The sequence below is a fragment of the Serinus canaria genome, chromosome 4A, assembly GCF_022539315.1.
Source record: "Serinus canaria isolate serCan28SL12 chromosome 4A, serCan2020, whole genome shotgun sequence".
NCBI lineage: Eukaryota > Metazoa > Chordata > Aves > Passeriformes > Fringillidae > Serinus > Serinus canaria.
In genome coordinates this window covers 6,134,678-6,148,289 of record NC_066318.1, presented here as the reverse complement: position 1 = coordinate 6,148,289, position 13,612 = coordinate 6,134,678, and the positions used below count along the sequence as shown (strand labels likewise).

Here is a 13,612-nt window from a genome sequence, read left to right as displayed (position 1 = left end):
GTTCTTATCATTAGAACATAGCTGACCATAGCTGTTTATTGAACTGCAATGAGCTGTTAAACCCCAGACTGACAATGAAAGTGAATTCTTGGCTCCTCGTGTCAGCATGGGACCTTTTTACTCCGAAGCAGAATTTGGAGTCTGGCAAGAGGCACATTCTCTATGTCCCGTGTCCCATGTCCCTCTCATGTGTTCCCCATCCTGTAACTACTCCCCTGCCTTAGTCCTTGCATGTCCTGGCCACAGCATGGACACGGACAGAGGAAGGAGGCCATGCAGGTGACTGGAAATGGACAGGAAAAAAAAAAAAACCTTTAGATAAATTTATATAACGAATAAATGACACATATGGAATGCAAAATGAGAAATGTGATACTATCTCGTTTAAAAATACGTTGCTTAAAGTCTTTGAAACCTAAACTGTCTTCTGTGTCAGCACCTGTCAAGAGGGACCCAGCCGTGAGAACAACACTTATCAAAAAACAAGCTTTGAAACTCCACCAGGAGCCTTTCCGCAAAGATTCTGGTCGGGAGAGGTTTGTGAGGTTTTTTCTTTTTTCCTTTTCCCGTTAAGGCAGCGCCGGAGACCCTGCAAGCACGGATGCTCCGTGCCCGCTCGCCACTGTGGTGGGCGCTGCCCTCTGCCCCGGCCCCGCAGCAGCCCCTCTGGGCACCGAGGGACCTGCACCGGCGGGTGCGTGTGCGCTCCGGGACCCGCGGCACCGATTGACCCCCGGTAACGACTCGCGGGGCCCCGCCCGCGCCGAGTTATGAATGGAGCAGCTCCGCCCCCGAGCCCCGCCCCGAGCGGCGGCTCCGGCCCCGCCGGCCGCACGTGCGGGCAGGCCGGGGATGCGTGGGGTGCGCGGTGAGACGGGTGCGGGGTGTGTGCGGTGCAGGGTGTGTGCGGTGCAGGGGTGCGGTGCGGGGTGTGTGCGGTGCGCGGTGCAGCGCGGAGAGTGCGCGGGGTGCTCGGTGAGAAAGGTGCGGGGTGTGTGCGGTGCGCGGGGTGTGTGCGGTGCGCGGTGCAGCGTGGCGAGAGGGGTGCGCGGGGTGTGCGCGGTGCAGGGGTGCGGTGTGGAAGGTGTGCGGCGTGCGGCGGTGAGTGCAGAGTGTGCGGTGCGGGGTGTGTTGAGAGTGGCGTGTGTGCTGTGCGGGCAGTGTGCGGTGCGGGGTGTGTTGAGAGTGGCGTGTGTGCTGTGCGGGCAGTGTGCGGTGCGGGGTGTGTTGAGAGTGGCGTGTGTGCTGTGCGGGCAGTGTGCGGTGCGGGGTGTGTTGAGAGTGGCGTGTGTGCTGTGCGGGCAGTGTGCGGTGCGGGGTGTGTTGAGAGTGGCGTGTGTGCTGTGCGGGCAGTGTGCGGTGCGGGGTGTCCAGCGCAGGAGCCGGAGGAGCCGCTGCTGCCCCTTGGGACCGGGCACGGTCGGGGAGAAAAACGGCCTCGCAGTGCGAGGTAAGTGAAAGGGGGTAAGGGTAGGAGTTAGGGAGGGGGGTAAGGGTGGGGAGTTTGGTTTCTCCTTGAAGTTGGCGTATGCAGGGAATTGGGATGTAATCATGCTGTAATGTATGCAGAGTCACATACAGACCTGTGTGATCCAGGAAATGAAGTGTTGGTTTCTATTCAGAATTCAGATCATTGCTGGAAAGATGTCTTTGGATTTGTTTAGAGTGGAAGGTGAACATTTCTGCATTGGGAAGAAGTTCCTGTGACAGCAGCACGGGATGGTCAGGCAGCCTGCTTGAGCCCAGAGCTCTCACCTGTGAAGTTCTTGCTCTTCCTGCTGTGTGAGAGAGTGTGTGGTCCCACACCAGCCCCTTTCTGACACACCACTGGTACTGCTCCCCAGCAGGGAAAACTGGAGCTGACCTACCATGCCTCTCTCACTGCTTCAGCCATCCAGGTCACAGGTGACAGGGTTTCTTGAGGAGTTTGACCATTACTCTTCTCTGGCCAAACTCATGTCCATCTACCACACAACGAACAGGAGCATCTTCAACTGGACAGAGAGCCGCATTGTTGAGTGGGAGAAATTTGCTGAGCTGGCTAAATATGAGCCAGAATCCCAGAAACCAACAGTGAAAGCGCTGCTAATCGTGGCCTACTCGGTCATTATCGTCATGTCTCTCTTTGGGAACATGCTGGTGTGCCACGTGGTGCTGAAGAACAAGAGGATGCACTCAGCCACCAGCCTCTTCATCGTCAACCTGGCAGTGTCAGACATCATGATCACACTGCTCAACACACCTTTCACCTTGGTAAGTAGCTGGTCTTGCTGTCCCTTCAAGCAGGACAGGAGTCTCCCACCCACCAGAGCTCTGCCTGGTGGTCATAGGCTTTCCATGCATGCTCTCCTAGGGCTGGGGTGGGAACCCAACACCACCAAGCCTAACTGATAACTCTAACGGGCAAGTAAAACACAGTTCAGCAGCCTGTGGGCTCTCTGTTGCTTTTTTAGACTCTATCTCCTAGAAACTCCAAAGTCTATCACAGTGTGTGCTACCAAACCCCAGCAAGAGCTTCTTGGGAAATGAGAACAAGTTCCTGTGTTTTTAATGTTCACGCAGGAAAGCACTAGAGAGTCCCTTAGTGGGTCAGAACAGTCTGAATGCCAGTCATACTGGGTGACTGGAAGAAAATAGTCAAGCTTTTCAGAGATGCCAGCTGGATAAAGGCTTCAATGAAAGCTCTCCAAATCTGACAGAGGGGTTGATATCAAACCTTGGTCCACTTTTTCCAAGTATAGTTGTTAGCGTAATAAAAAGTTTTTACCACTGTTCACAATGTCTGTAAAACAGGTCAGGAGGGCTGTGGCATCACCACTTCATAATCACTGGGGCTTGACCCTATAAACTCTTCTGTAAAGGTGTTTCAGAGACCAGGATAGCTCATCTTTCTATACATTTAGCTGATATTTCTATGCATTTCAGGCGAAGCTGCCCAAGCAGCCAGACCCCCTGAGCCAGCTCAGGTTCCAGCTACGGGACTTGTTGGAAAACAAACCAAACCCCCATGGATTTGTTTCCAGCACATTTTCTGGCTGATGAGCTGTTGTTTCCCCTCAGGTCCGCTTTGTGAACAGCACGTGGATTTTTGGGAAGGCCATGTGCCACATCAGCCGCTTTGTGCAGTACTGCTCCCTCCACGTGTCCACACTGACCCTGACAGCCATCGCTCTGGACAGGCACCAGGTGACACTGCCTGCCCCTCCCTCTTCTTCCAAGGCTCTAGGAGGAGACTTGAGCTAGGATAAGTTTTTCTGTCCGTGGCCATGACAAATGCTGGCTCTGTGTCCAGTGCAGGACAGCAAGGACAGCCCAGGCCATGTGCCTGTCCCCAGCAATCACTCCCCTTTCATGTGCTATTATAGTAAGTTCCAGACTATCAGATTTTATCAGCTTCAAGATCTAACAAAGAAAATCTCATGAAAGGTGAATTTCTGCCTCAGCAGAGGGGAGGAAAGCTCAGCTTCACAGGCCCAGCTGGAATAAGAGACATTTCTTATGTAGTTCATATAGAATAAAAAACATACCCTTGAGTGAAGACATTTGGGTAGATATCAGAAGATATCTTTTTTTTTTTTTTTTTTGACTAGTGTAACCTCCAGATTAAGGAAAACAGTTCTCACATAACAAGATTGAGGATAAAGTTTGAAAGCTCTTCTGAGCAGACTGAGAAGTTCAACATTTCCCATTTTCCAGGTCACTCTAATGAACAGGACATTTACCTAATCATGGCTGTCATTTTCCTATCATTAGCTGTGTTAGGTTATGTCACAAACTGCCCACCCTCGTGTGGGCTGTGAGGGCTTTTGCTTCCTGTGGGGGAAGAGTCATGACAGAGTCTCTGTTGCAGGTCATCCTGAATCCACTGAAGCAGAGGATGTCCCTGACAAAGGGAGCTCTGAGCATCTCTGTTATCTGGCTGATGGCAACCTGTTTCTCCCTGCCCCATGCTGTCTACCAAAAGCTTTTCCAGTATAACTACAGGTGAGTGATCTCCCCCTCCCAGTGAATGTGTGGAGGTCTGGCAGCCCTTGTGCAGTGCCACTCGCTCAGCAGGGAGGGCACCTGAGTGTCCCAGGCACGGGATGGGTGATGTGGGATGAGAGGGAGCTGGTGTATGGGTGACATCCCAGGTCCCCCAGCAGAGGCTGGGGCTGTGGAAGAGCTGCCTGGCCTGCACTGTGCCTGGCCTGCTGTCCAGGGTTTGCTCTCACCACCTCCTGTGTGCCCAGATGAGGCTCTGGGTCCCACTCCCAGCCGTGTGCTGGGGCAGTCCCAGGCACAGCCTGGCTGGGGCACAGCTGTTGGCAACACACACCTCCTCCAGTGCCATGGCCTTGCCAGGAGAGGCTCTGTCCTGAGAAGGTAACTTTCTCCTGAGGGACTTTCCTCTTCCCTCCTTTTGCCTGCCTCAGCTCAGGTCCCCAGCAAGACCAAGCTCATCCAACTCGCCCAGGCAGGGAGGAGAGAGAGAGCCAAACTGCAGTTTAAAAAAGAAAGAAAATAAATTTCCTGTTGGGAATACCTGTGCTGACATCACCAAGGCTCTGCAGGGAGCAGGAGCAGGGGACCACCCTGGTTTGTCAGCAGGGCTACTGATCTCTCTTCCCCAGGATGTCCTACATTGAGTCTCAGCTTGTGACAACCCTGTATTTCATCCATGTGAATTTACAAAGTAGGACCAACCTTCTCTGAAGCTTGAGGTTCTTCTGTCCAGTGTTACACTAATGAGAAAAACATAGAGAACACACATCCTTCATGAAGCAGGGCTGTGGGGGACCAGTGTGGGGCAGGTGAGGGACCAGTGCTTTGGCAGGAACTGGAGCTGTCCTGGTGTGCCATGGTGCCTCTCCTCAGAAAAGGGAACTCTTTGCTTGGCTAAGCACAATGACAGTAGATGAAGTGAAATTTCACATCAACATAAGGACTGAAATACCAGAAAAAAAAAGAAGGTTCTAATGTAGAGGGAAAGAAAGAAAAAGAAAATTACAAGCAGAAGCTTATCTCCCCACAACAGGTCCGGCAACAGCACTTGTCTCTGCTGTCACCCTCTGCCTGGGAGAAATACAAAACCCAAACTCTGGGGTTCTTTTCCCTTGCAGTCCTTTCCTCTGTGGTACCCAACCTGTTCTGTCCCTCCTGTCCCCACCAGCCTGTGGCATTGCTGTGACCTCTCTTGTCTAGAAAACAGTCTGTAACAGTACCCAAGTGGGATTTTTGTGGCAGGTGTCATGCTGCTGGTGCTGCCCTTCGCAGGAATGCCAGCCTTGAGGCCAAGGGGATAATCTTACCATGACCTGTATTTTCAGGCTGAGATCAGCATCCCAGGGAGTGGGGCAAGGAGACACTGACAGGCAGCAGGAATGAGATTTCTATTGTAGACATTGACCTTCTGTGTAAAGGTCAAATCTAATTTCCTGCAGCCCAGCCAGACCCCTCCTGTTGATGAGGCAGGAGAGTCAGTGCCTGCCTAGGCTGTCACTGCTTTTGGTGTCTGAGGGGCTTCAAGTGGGATGGGGGCTTCACAGCCCTGCCCTGCCTGTGCTTGTTCCTGATGTGGCTGACATAGCCAGGGGATATCATACCTCTAACTGTGCAGACTGTAAACACAGGGCAGGGTTACTCCGTGCTTGCGTTGCTCCGCAGCTGTGCTTGGGGATTAGGGAACAAATTGCTCATGAATGAAGGAACCCTACGATCTGTTTCGGGGCACCTGTCTCTGCTCATCCTTTGGCATGGCCAGAGGAAACTGAGCCCTGTGCTGGCACGAGGCAGCTCAGCAATATAAGGACTTCCAGGACATGCTATTCCTGTCCCTGCTTTCCATTGAAAAAAAAATCACAGTTGTAATATTGCTTGTAATAGCTACTGCAGGGTCAGGGTTCCTGGGATTGCTACCAGGGAGTGGTTAGGATTCTGGGGTGGGAAACAGGGGCTCCACCAACATCCATCTCTGGCTGCACTGCACAGCAGCCATCTGAGTCCCTGGTCATATCAGAATTCACCAGAACACTGTCCTGTCAGATCCCCTTTGGCAGGTCCCCTGTGCCAGTGGTGAGGTCCCCCAGATCCAGGGGAAGAAAAGTCAAGACTGCAGTTCAAAAAAGATGATTTTCCCTTCTGCGTCAGTTCCCATCTTGAGTGGAGTCTCCAGGTCCTCCGTACTCGGTGGACCCATTGTCACTGCTCTGACCTCATCCCCTGCTCCAGCTGCCTGTACTCAGCAATCTCCTATTTGTGACACAAAAGGCAGCTCCAGCAGTTGAAAACAGGATATTAAATCAATACTGCAGTGAATAGTACAGCTTGATGGGAGCTAAAATCTGTGCTGAATAGAGGAGAATTGAGGATGAGGGATGAAGAGAGAAGACTAAAATGGAATACAAGAAAGAAAAAGAGAGGGGAAAAGAAAGAAAAGGAGAAAACATCCACTGGAAATAAATTCCATTACACCAGCTGCAGGGTGTGGAGGGGACACACGGTGCAGTGAAGGGTGATGGGATGAGAACCACTGCTGGCCAGGCAGTGGGAACACACCCAAATCCTGGGGCTGGATGGGATGGGACAGGTGTAAGGGATTGTTAAAATGAGCTGTTGCGTAAGGTTACACTTTCTTTTGTTAGTTCACTGTCAGTGGTTCAACTGGAGCCAAGTGAATAATCATCACACCAGTTTTAAGAGGTAGCAGGAAGGTTGTAGGAGCTGATGGCAAGGGAATGGCGGGTAGGGAAGGAAAGTGAGGTGGGTTTGTCATGCCTTTGAGACTTTCTCACAGCCTCCAGTCCTTCCCTCCCCTCCAGAACAGCTTTGACTTAGAGCTGCTGCAGTGGCTCTTGCTGAGGGATCCTGTGCTGGGGGCTATGGCAGGGCAAGGGGTCCTGGCTGGTAGGGGACACTGCAGGGAGGGTGCTCCCATGGAGGGCAGGGGCTGCAGGACCAGCCTGAGAGAGACATGCTGGAGCTGTGGCTCTGTGTCCTCCCTCTGTCCACACTACACCTCTGAGCAGGTGGCTGTGGGCATTGTGAGACCCTCACTGTGGTTTGCCGAGCCAGCAGCACCCGTGGGGCAGCAATGGCCACATGCCATATCTGTATTTCCTGTTTTCAAGGGAAGCCACTGTCCGGAGCCTGTGCCTCCCTGACTTCCCCGAGCCTGCAGAGTTGGTCTGGAAGTATCTGGACCTGTCAACCTTTCTCCTTCTTTACCTCCTGCCTCTGCTGATCATCACCGTCACCTACATGCGCCTGGCCAAGAAGCTGTGGCTGCGCAATGCCATCGGGGACGTCACCATGCAGCAGTATGTCACCCACCACAGGAACAAGAAGAAGAGCATCAAGATGCTGATGCTGGTGGTGGTGGTCTTTGCAGTCTGCTGGTTCCCCCTGAACTGCTACGTGGTGCTGATCTCCAGTCTGGGCATCAAGACGAAGAACTGGCTCTATTTCGCGCTGCACTGGTTTGCCATGAGCAGCACCTGCTACAACCCCTTCATCTACTGCTGGCTGAACGAGAGCTTCCGCGCGGGGCTCCGCTCCCTGCTCTGCATCTGCCAGAAGGTGCCACGGCCTCGGCAGCAGGCACTGTCCCCCAGGGCCGTGTCCTGCCGCGAGGCGTGGCTGGCGCAGGCCAGGTGCAGGAAGGGACCGGCCTCCCAGGCCAGCTGCTCCACCAGGAACCTCCCGACGGCCAACACAGACCTGTGAGCTGCGGTGCTGAGGGGAGTTACCTGGCCGTGGGAGGCACCAAGGGGCATCTCCCAGGCTCTCCTCAGGAGCCAGTATTGCTGCTCAGTTGTTTTACTGCTGATTTTTGGCTTGTCTTACTATAGCCCCTCCTCTGCTTGGCATGGTGGGCACACAGCCTCTCCAGCACTCTACCAGTAAAACCCACGTTGCAGCTGGCCCAGGGGGCAGGGATATGTACAGGGGACATGGAGCTGCTCAGACATCGTGATCTGCTTTCAGGTTTTCCCATTTATTGCTATCAGAGGGAGTGGGCCCAGGTTTCTGTCACTGGCTGTAACACGTGCCATAACGTGGGGCTCTGCACAGCAGCAGAAACAATCCGTGATGACAGGTGTTTGAAGGAAGGACTTGGACATGCTGATGGACTCCATCCACAGGGAGCCTCACCAGTTAGTGTATAGCAAAGCCTCCTACAGAGGTAAGGATTGTTGACAGCGATTTTGCTCTCAGATTCTGCTGCTCCTTCTGCCCTGTCTCTGTCCCACCCACAGCAGCTGGAAGCCAGCCCCAGACAAGGGGAGCAGGGATGCACCCCAGGAGCCATGGCCTTAGGCTCAGATGGCACGATGACAGATTAATGTAGTCCACTGAGAAGTTCTTTTTACTCTAAATATATTAATTCAGTAAAGAGAGCTACACTGGCACTTTAAAAAAGGGCACAAAATATTTCATCAGGGCTGTAGCATTCACTCTCTGAAGAATGGAATCATTCTGCATTGTTACTAGTTGCTGTAAAAGTCTCATTTAAACAACAGGAGGGCAAGAAAGGGCCAGAAGGGATGACCTGTGAGGAGCCACCAAGGGCTCTGGGGCTGTCTAGTTGGTGCAAACCAGGTGATGGATTTCAGTAGCCCAAGGGCAGCCATGTCTGTGGGGGGCTCCTGGTCTGTCCTGGTGATAGCCCAGACAGATCTTCTGCCCAGAGAGGCAGTGGGGGGCCTGGCTGGCTTGAGGGAATACGAACATACTCCCACTACCTTCCCAGGGGAGAATAAACCAGACCAAAGAAGGGAAACTAAGGACTGATTTTTATGTGTTTTTTTTTTATTGTTATTTTCCATTTGTGCAGTGAGAAAGACAAAAGGAGGGGGATCCTAGCTTCAGGCTTCACTTGACCCCAGCTGGGCACCTTGGGTATGCACTGCAGTGCCTGCACCAGAAGAAAACAGCAGAACACGAGGAGTGGCAGCAGGAATGGGTGAATACTTCGTCCCTGAGGCACTTTGCTTGGAGCTCACAATTATTGAACATGGGAATTCAAAGCTGTCTGTGCTCCCTCAGTGTACAGAAGGGTTTGTTTTCAGTCAAGAAACATCACTGTGAGTTTCTCAAAATGTTAAGATAATCTCTAATTAATAAGCATCACTTCATTTAATTAGTTAAAGAAGCTATAATTTGTTTTTTTATTGTTCCTCGCTCCTCACTAGCTTTTGGTGAGCAGCTCTCAAATTGCTATGTATTGTCTTTAATATTTATTAGGTTTGTTTTCCTTCCTTTCTTTCTTTAAATGGCTGAATAACCTTTTTCTGGAGGAGTCCAAGCCCTTACTCCAAAGAAGGGGTCTCTTCACACTCCCTTGATCTTCTGCTAATCCCTGCAGTTATCTATCTCTTGCTGTCAGAAATAACCTGGCAGGTTTTCCTTGGATCTGTCAATCGCAGCATCTCCTCCTTGCTGAATTTTTCTCCCCTAAATGGGCAGGATGTACGAGCTGACTGTATCGAATCTCCGTAATGGCTCAGCTATCTGGACTGATAATTATCAATGCCTGAGTGAGATTCAGAACTTTGCACGCTTCACGCAATGCTTTAAGGCTCCTGTATCACTTAAGGATGCCCTGACTCCCAGCAGCTCTCAGGCAAGTATAGAATGAACAATATATAAAATAAAAGTATAACCTGAGCGTCGTTTGACCGGGGCATGGACAGTGCCTGGAGGGCAGGAGGCTGCATCTCTGCTGGACTCCAAGCCAGGCTCTGGAAAAGGGAATCTGTGAAACTCGGCTTCTGCTGGGGCTGAGTCAACTCAGCACATAAATAGATGCTTAAACATTCCTTAATCTGTCTCCATCCCAGCGGGCACCTGTGGAATTGTCCTCCTGAGCGGCGCCGGGATCCCAGGGAGAGCTCCCAGAGCCAGGAGCAAGGCTGTGCTCGGCTCCAGCCGGACAGGGCTGCGGGGGCAGCAGCAGCAGCAGCAGCAACAGCAGTGCACTTCTCTCCCTGCAGACACCAGCCTGGGAGCCGACAGCCTCTGCCATCAGGAGACCCCTCCCTATCGGTGGACTGGCAGGCAAAGCCCCCCGGGAGGCAGAACCGAGGGAGAGTTTGGAGGGCAAATTATTGAAACACTGAGTCACCACAAGGCTGCTCCGGGGAAACTATTTGAGCACACACAAATCAGCGTGCAAAGATCCAGCGAGACATGTCTGAGTGATTAACAGCCCGAATTTATTAAGGTTAGCTCATGCCAAATGCAGCAGAGTGCCTTCAGCAGAGTTGCTGATGAAGACGATAACAGGGAACGCAGTGCAGGGGATACCTGAATTCCAGAAACAAATCCTCTTATATAGCTCCACCACATAATGAACAAAGAAACCACAACATGCCAACTAGATTAACAAAAAGCTAGCAGAAAAACCCCCACAATGAGTCAGAAAATTAGCTCAGGAAGGAGAGACAGAATACAATTATCATCACTTAGCTCTTCAAGTGGAAAACAGTATGGAGGGGCTGGCCAAAGCACGCTGCAGGGGGGAATGTCCTCAGTTAAATCCAGCTTAAGCCTTGGATGTTGGGGTGTAGGTGGCCCAGTGTCATCATCATCTTGCACTGAGAAGTAACTCAGCATGTTAGGTCAATCACGGAGCAGGGGAGGAAGGAGCCTAGCCCTTACCTGGGAGACTGGATGTGAAGGCACACCCCGAATTCCCGCGTGGGAGATGATGTGCAGCCGCCCTGTGCCCCAGGCAGCAGCAAAGGCTCTCCATAGAGCCGGGGCACACGGCTCTGCTCTCTCACTGACTGTGGAGACAACCTGCCTGCCCCACAAAGACACCACCTGCCCCCACAGAGCCCACCTGCCCCCCAAAGAACTCCCCTGTCCCCACAGAGCCCGCCGGCTCTCCCCCTCTGCCTCCTCCCGCACCACCTTTGCAAAGGAACGCTTCTGATCTCCCAGGCTGTGCAGGGAGCCCAGGCAGGAATAGCGGCAAGTGAGGACAGGTTTAGCACAGGGCACGGGCTGCAGTCAGCGCTTGGTTTGCAGACTAATGACATTTCATGAGCTGCCCTGTCCCACCAGTGCTCAGCAGTGATCCCCACCCCTATTCCAGGGTCTGCTCCCAAACTGCTCCCCTGAGGTGACACCAGAGCCCCCCAGAGCTTGGCTCATCCCAGTCTGAGCTGAGCAGGTACGTTGGAGGCGTCTCCTTGCCCAGATGTGCTGCAGGTGTTGGGTTTCTGCACTGCAGCAGGACTGATGTTCTCTGGGGTCCCTGATGGGATGGGGCAGGGGGCCGGCAGCAGGTACCCAAAGGCTGCTCTGAGCAGTGCTGGGGGGGACCAGCCAGAGCAGGCAGAGGTGTGGGCGCCGTGCCTGGGGCTGTGCTGGAGCCAGCCCTCCCTCGGGAGCTCACATGGAGCCTCCACAGGCACCAGATCAAAAGCACCTCTTGCCCTGCTCCCCATCCCATGTTTTGTTATTTGCCCTGCTAATAAGGGCTGAATTAATGCACTTGGTCCTTGATTGATGTTTCACTCCCCCAGCAGCCCAGACTGGCTGATGTTGCTCAGTTCAGCAGTGCCAAATTGTAGAAGTGGAGAGCAGCTGACACTTAACCAGACGTGAGAGGGCAAAAATAGTAATAAACACTCCAAAAGCCACAGGCTGAGCTCTGCAGGAACCAGGTCTGGTTGTACAACACAATAGTCTGTCACTTGAAGAGACTTCTCCATGACAGGCCCATAAAAGTCTTCTTGGCAGATGAGACCAGACTAATTGCTTTATAAAATCAGATGAATGGACCATCTAGTGCATCTGCTGGAGACAAACCCAATTGCTTTATGGGACACTGTAAGGGGCAAGTAAAGGGAGTGTCCCCATTAATGGAATTCCTGCTTATTGCTTCACAATTAATGGGACTTCAGAGCATAAAGGTTTACATCCTCTATATGATTCGCACATGCTTTCATTGCATACATCTGCATCCCATCCATGCTGTGTCCTGCAGGCTGTGGGACCTTGGTGATCTCCTGTTTCCAAAATTTCCACTCTGCAGGGACCTGCAGTTGGTGTAGCTGACAGCAACAACAGGGATTTTCAAAGCCTCATTTTGACCATTTCTTGCTGTTCCTACAGCACTGCAGAAGTAATTTCCATTTCAAGCCCACACTTGGAGCCAAGCTGAACACCACCATCAGTGTGAATCCAGGTGCCCAGACTGTGTGTACTGTTAGGAGATAATTTATGACACCTAACAAAAATGATGGCAGCAAGATTCAGAGCAGCAGATTTTGTTCCTATTTTTGAGACAGACTATGTTTTTTTTGCAGCCACATCCTGCCTCAGGCATTTTTCCACAGGAGTTAAGCAATCAATTAATCAATGGCCTTAACATTTGCAGCTTCCTGCTCCTTCCACAGCTTATTTTGACCTTTTACTGGTTATACATGTCAGACATGGCAGAATTCAGAACACAAGGATCACTTCCATGATGGATTTACCACAGTTCCATCAGTGGGGAGTTGCAGTGGGCTGGGTGGCTCTGGGCTGTTTTGGACAGTTTAATTTGTTTCTGAACTGTGATACACCTGCTCAGACCTTTCAGTTTCAGGTTAATAAACCAAGTCTCTCCTAAAGGCTGGAAAGGAATTGAGTTTTAGTTTTTAGCATTACAGTTTTACTTTCACAGTACATTGTCATTTCTGAACTCCTCTTCACTGTTCAGTTATTTAAGAGTTTGTCTCCATTTCCCACCCTGTTCTGGAATTAAACCCACCAGTTGCTCGGGCTGAGGAACAGTGACTGATGCTGACTGTTCCCTCACTGAGATGGCAATGGCTGCACTCCAAATAAAGTCTTAATTGCAGTGTCCCTTTCCTCTTTATGTTCATGTTTCTATGGCAGGATATGAATTTTTTCCCGATTATTAGATTTGACACACGCTGTGTTCTGTTTAACAGAGTTGCACTAACTTGCCTTCCTTTGCCTTCCATTCAGGAGAATATAAGTATTTGGCTGTCTTGCATAGCTTGCAGGGCAGGATGTAGGGATATTCATTCTCCAGGAGACCTGTTATGATTAGCAGAGCTAATAAAGACCATGAATATTTAGCAATATGTTCAGGCATTTCAGCTATAAATGGGAACATCTTCACCACTTGACTAATTCTCAGCTTCTTTGTGAAACCAAGCTGACAAATTGTTTGTTTTGCCTTTGTTTGTCGTGGTCACTGTGAAGGAAGGAGGGATTGAGGGGGGGTAGGACAAGGGTCCTATTTTCCTGTCTGCAGTGTTGAGCACTGCTAACCCATTCTCTGCTCCCCCTCTCTGTACAAAGTGAGGAAGGAGCCCTTCCCCCATTCCATTTCTGTCTGTATTGATGTGTTTGTGTGCACACACACACTCTCTATGCCAAGCTGCCATTTCTAAAGCCTTTCCATGACACAGGTGGTGCAGGGCAGGAGCACAGCCCTGTTGGTGCCCATGGCAGAGGGTGTGGGGCACATCTTTGGGAAGCCCCTCTGGACAGGACCATGGAGCAGAGCAGCTCACAGCCCACCTGCTCTTGCTGGAGATGTCCTGGGGCTGGGGCAAGATGGGAGCCCAGCCTGGGGTCATGTCTGCCTTGTCTGACTTTGGAGGTG

The 13,612-nt window shown here is 51.7% G+C and overlaps 1 protein-coding gene across 4 annotated transcripts; it reads left to right on the top strand.

Moving 5' to 3' along the window:
* The first annotated feature begins 1,305 nt into the window (after positions 1-1,305).
* On the top strand, positions 1,306-12,874 carry LOC103816558 (G-protein coupled receptor 83-like). 4 transcript variants are annotated; one of them, XM_030229049.2, is made up of 7 exons: positions 1,311-1,450; positions 1,623-2,253; positions 3,061-3,186; positions 3,851-3,984; positions 7,110-8,164; positions 8,816-9,065; positions 9,448-12,872. In XM_030229049.2, exons 2-5 carry the CDS (start codon positions 1,870-1,872, stop codon positions 7,702-7,704), a joined length of 1,239 nt encoding a protein of 412 aa, XP_030084909.1. In that variant the 5' UTR covers positions 1,311-1,450; positions 1,623-1,869; the 3' UTR covers positions 7,705-8,164; positions 8,816-9,065; positions 9,448-12,872. The 4 variants fall into 4 exon arrangements, with proteins under 4 accessions (XP_009088798.1, XP_030084909.1, XP_018769947.1 ...); XM_009090550.4 differs by having other exon boundaries at positions 1,306-1,450; positions 1,665-2,253; positions 8,816-12,874; XM_018914402.3 differs by having other exon boundaries at positions 8,816-12,874.
* The last annotated feature ends 738 nt before the right edge of the window (positions 12,875-13,612 follow it).

Coding starts and splice junctions, on each gene's coding strand:
- LOC103816558 (XM_009090550.4), top strand. CDS start 1,870: ATGCCTCTCTCACTGCTTCAGCCATCCAGGTCACAGGTGACAGGGTTT. Junction 2,254..3,060: donor TCAACACACCTTTCACCTTG/GTAAGTAGCTGG, acceptor GTTTCCCCTCAG/GTCCGCTTTGTGAACAGCAC. Junction 3,985..7,109: donor CTTTTCCAGTATAACTACAG/GTGAGTGATCTC, acceptor CCTGTTTTCAAG/GGAAGCCACTGTCCGGAGCC.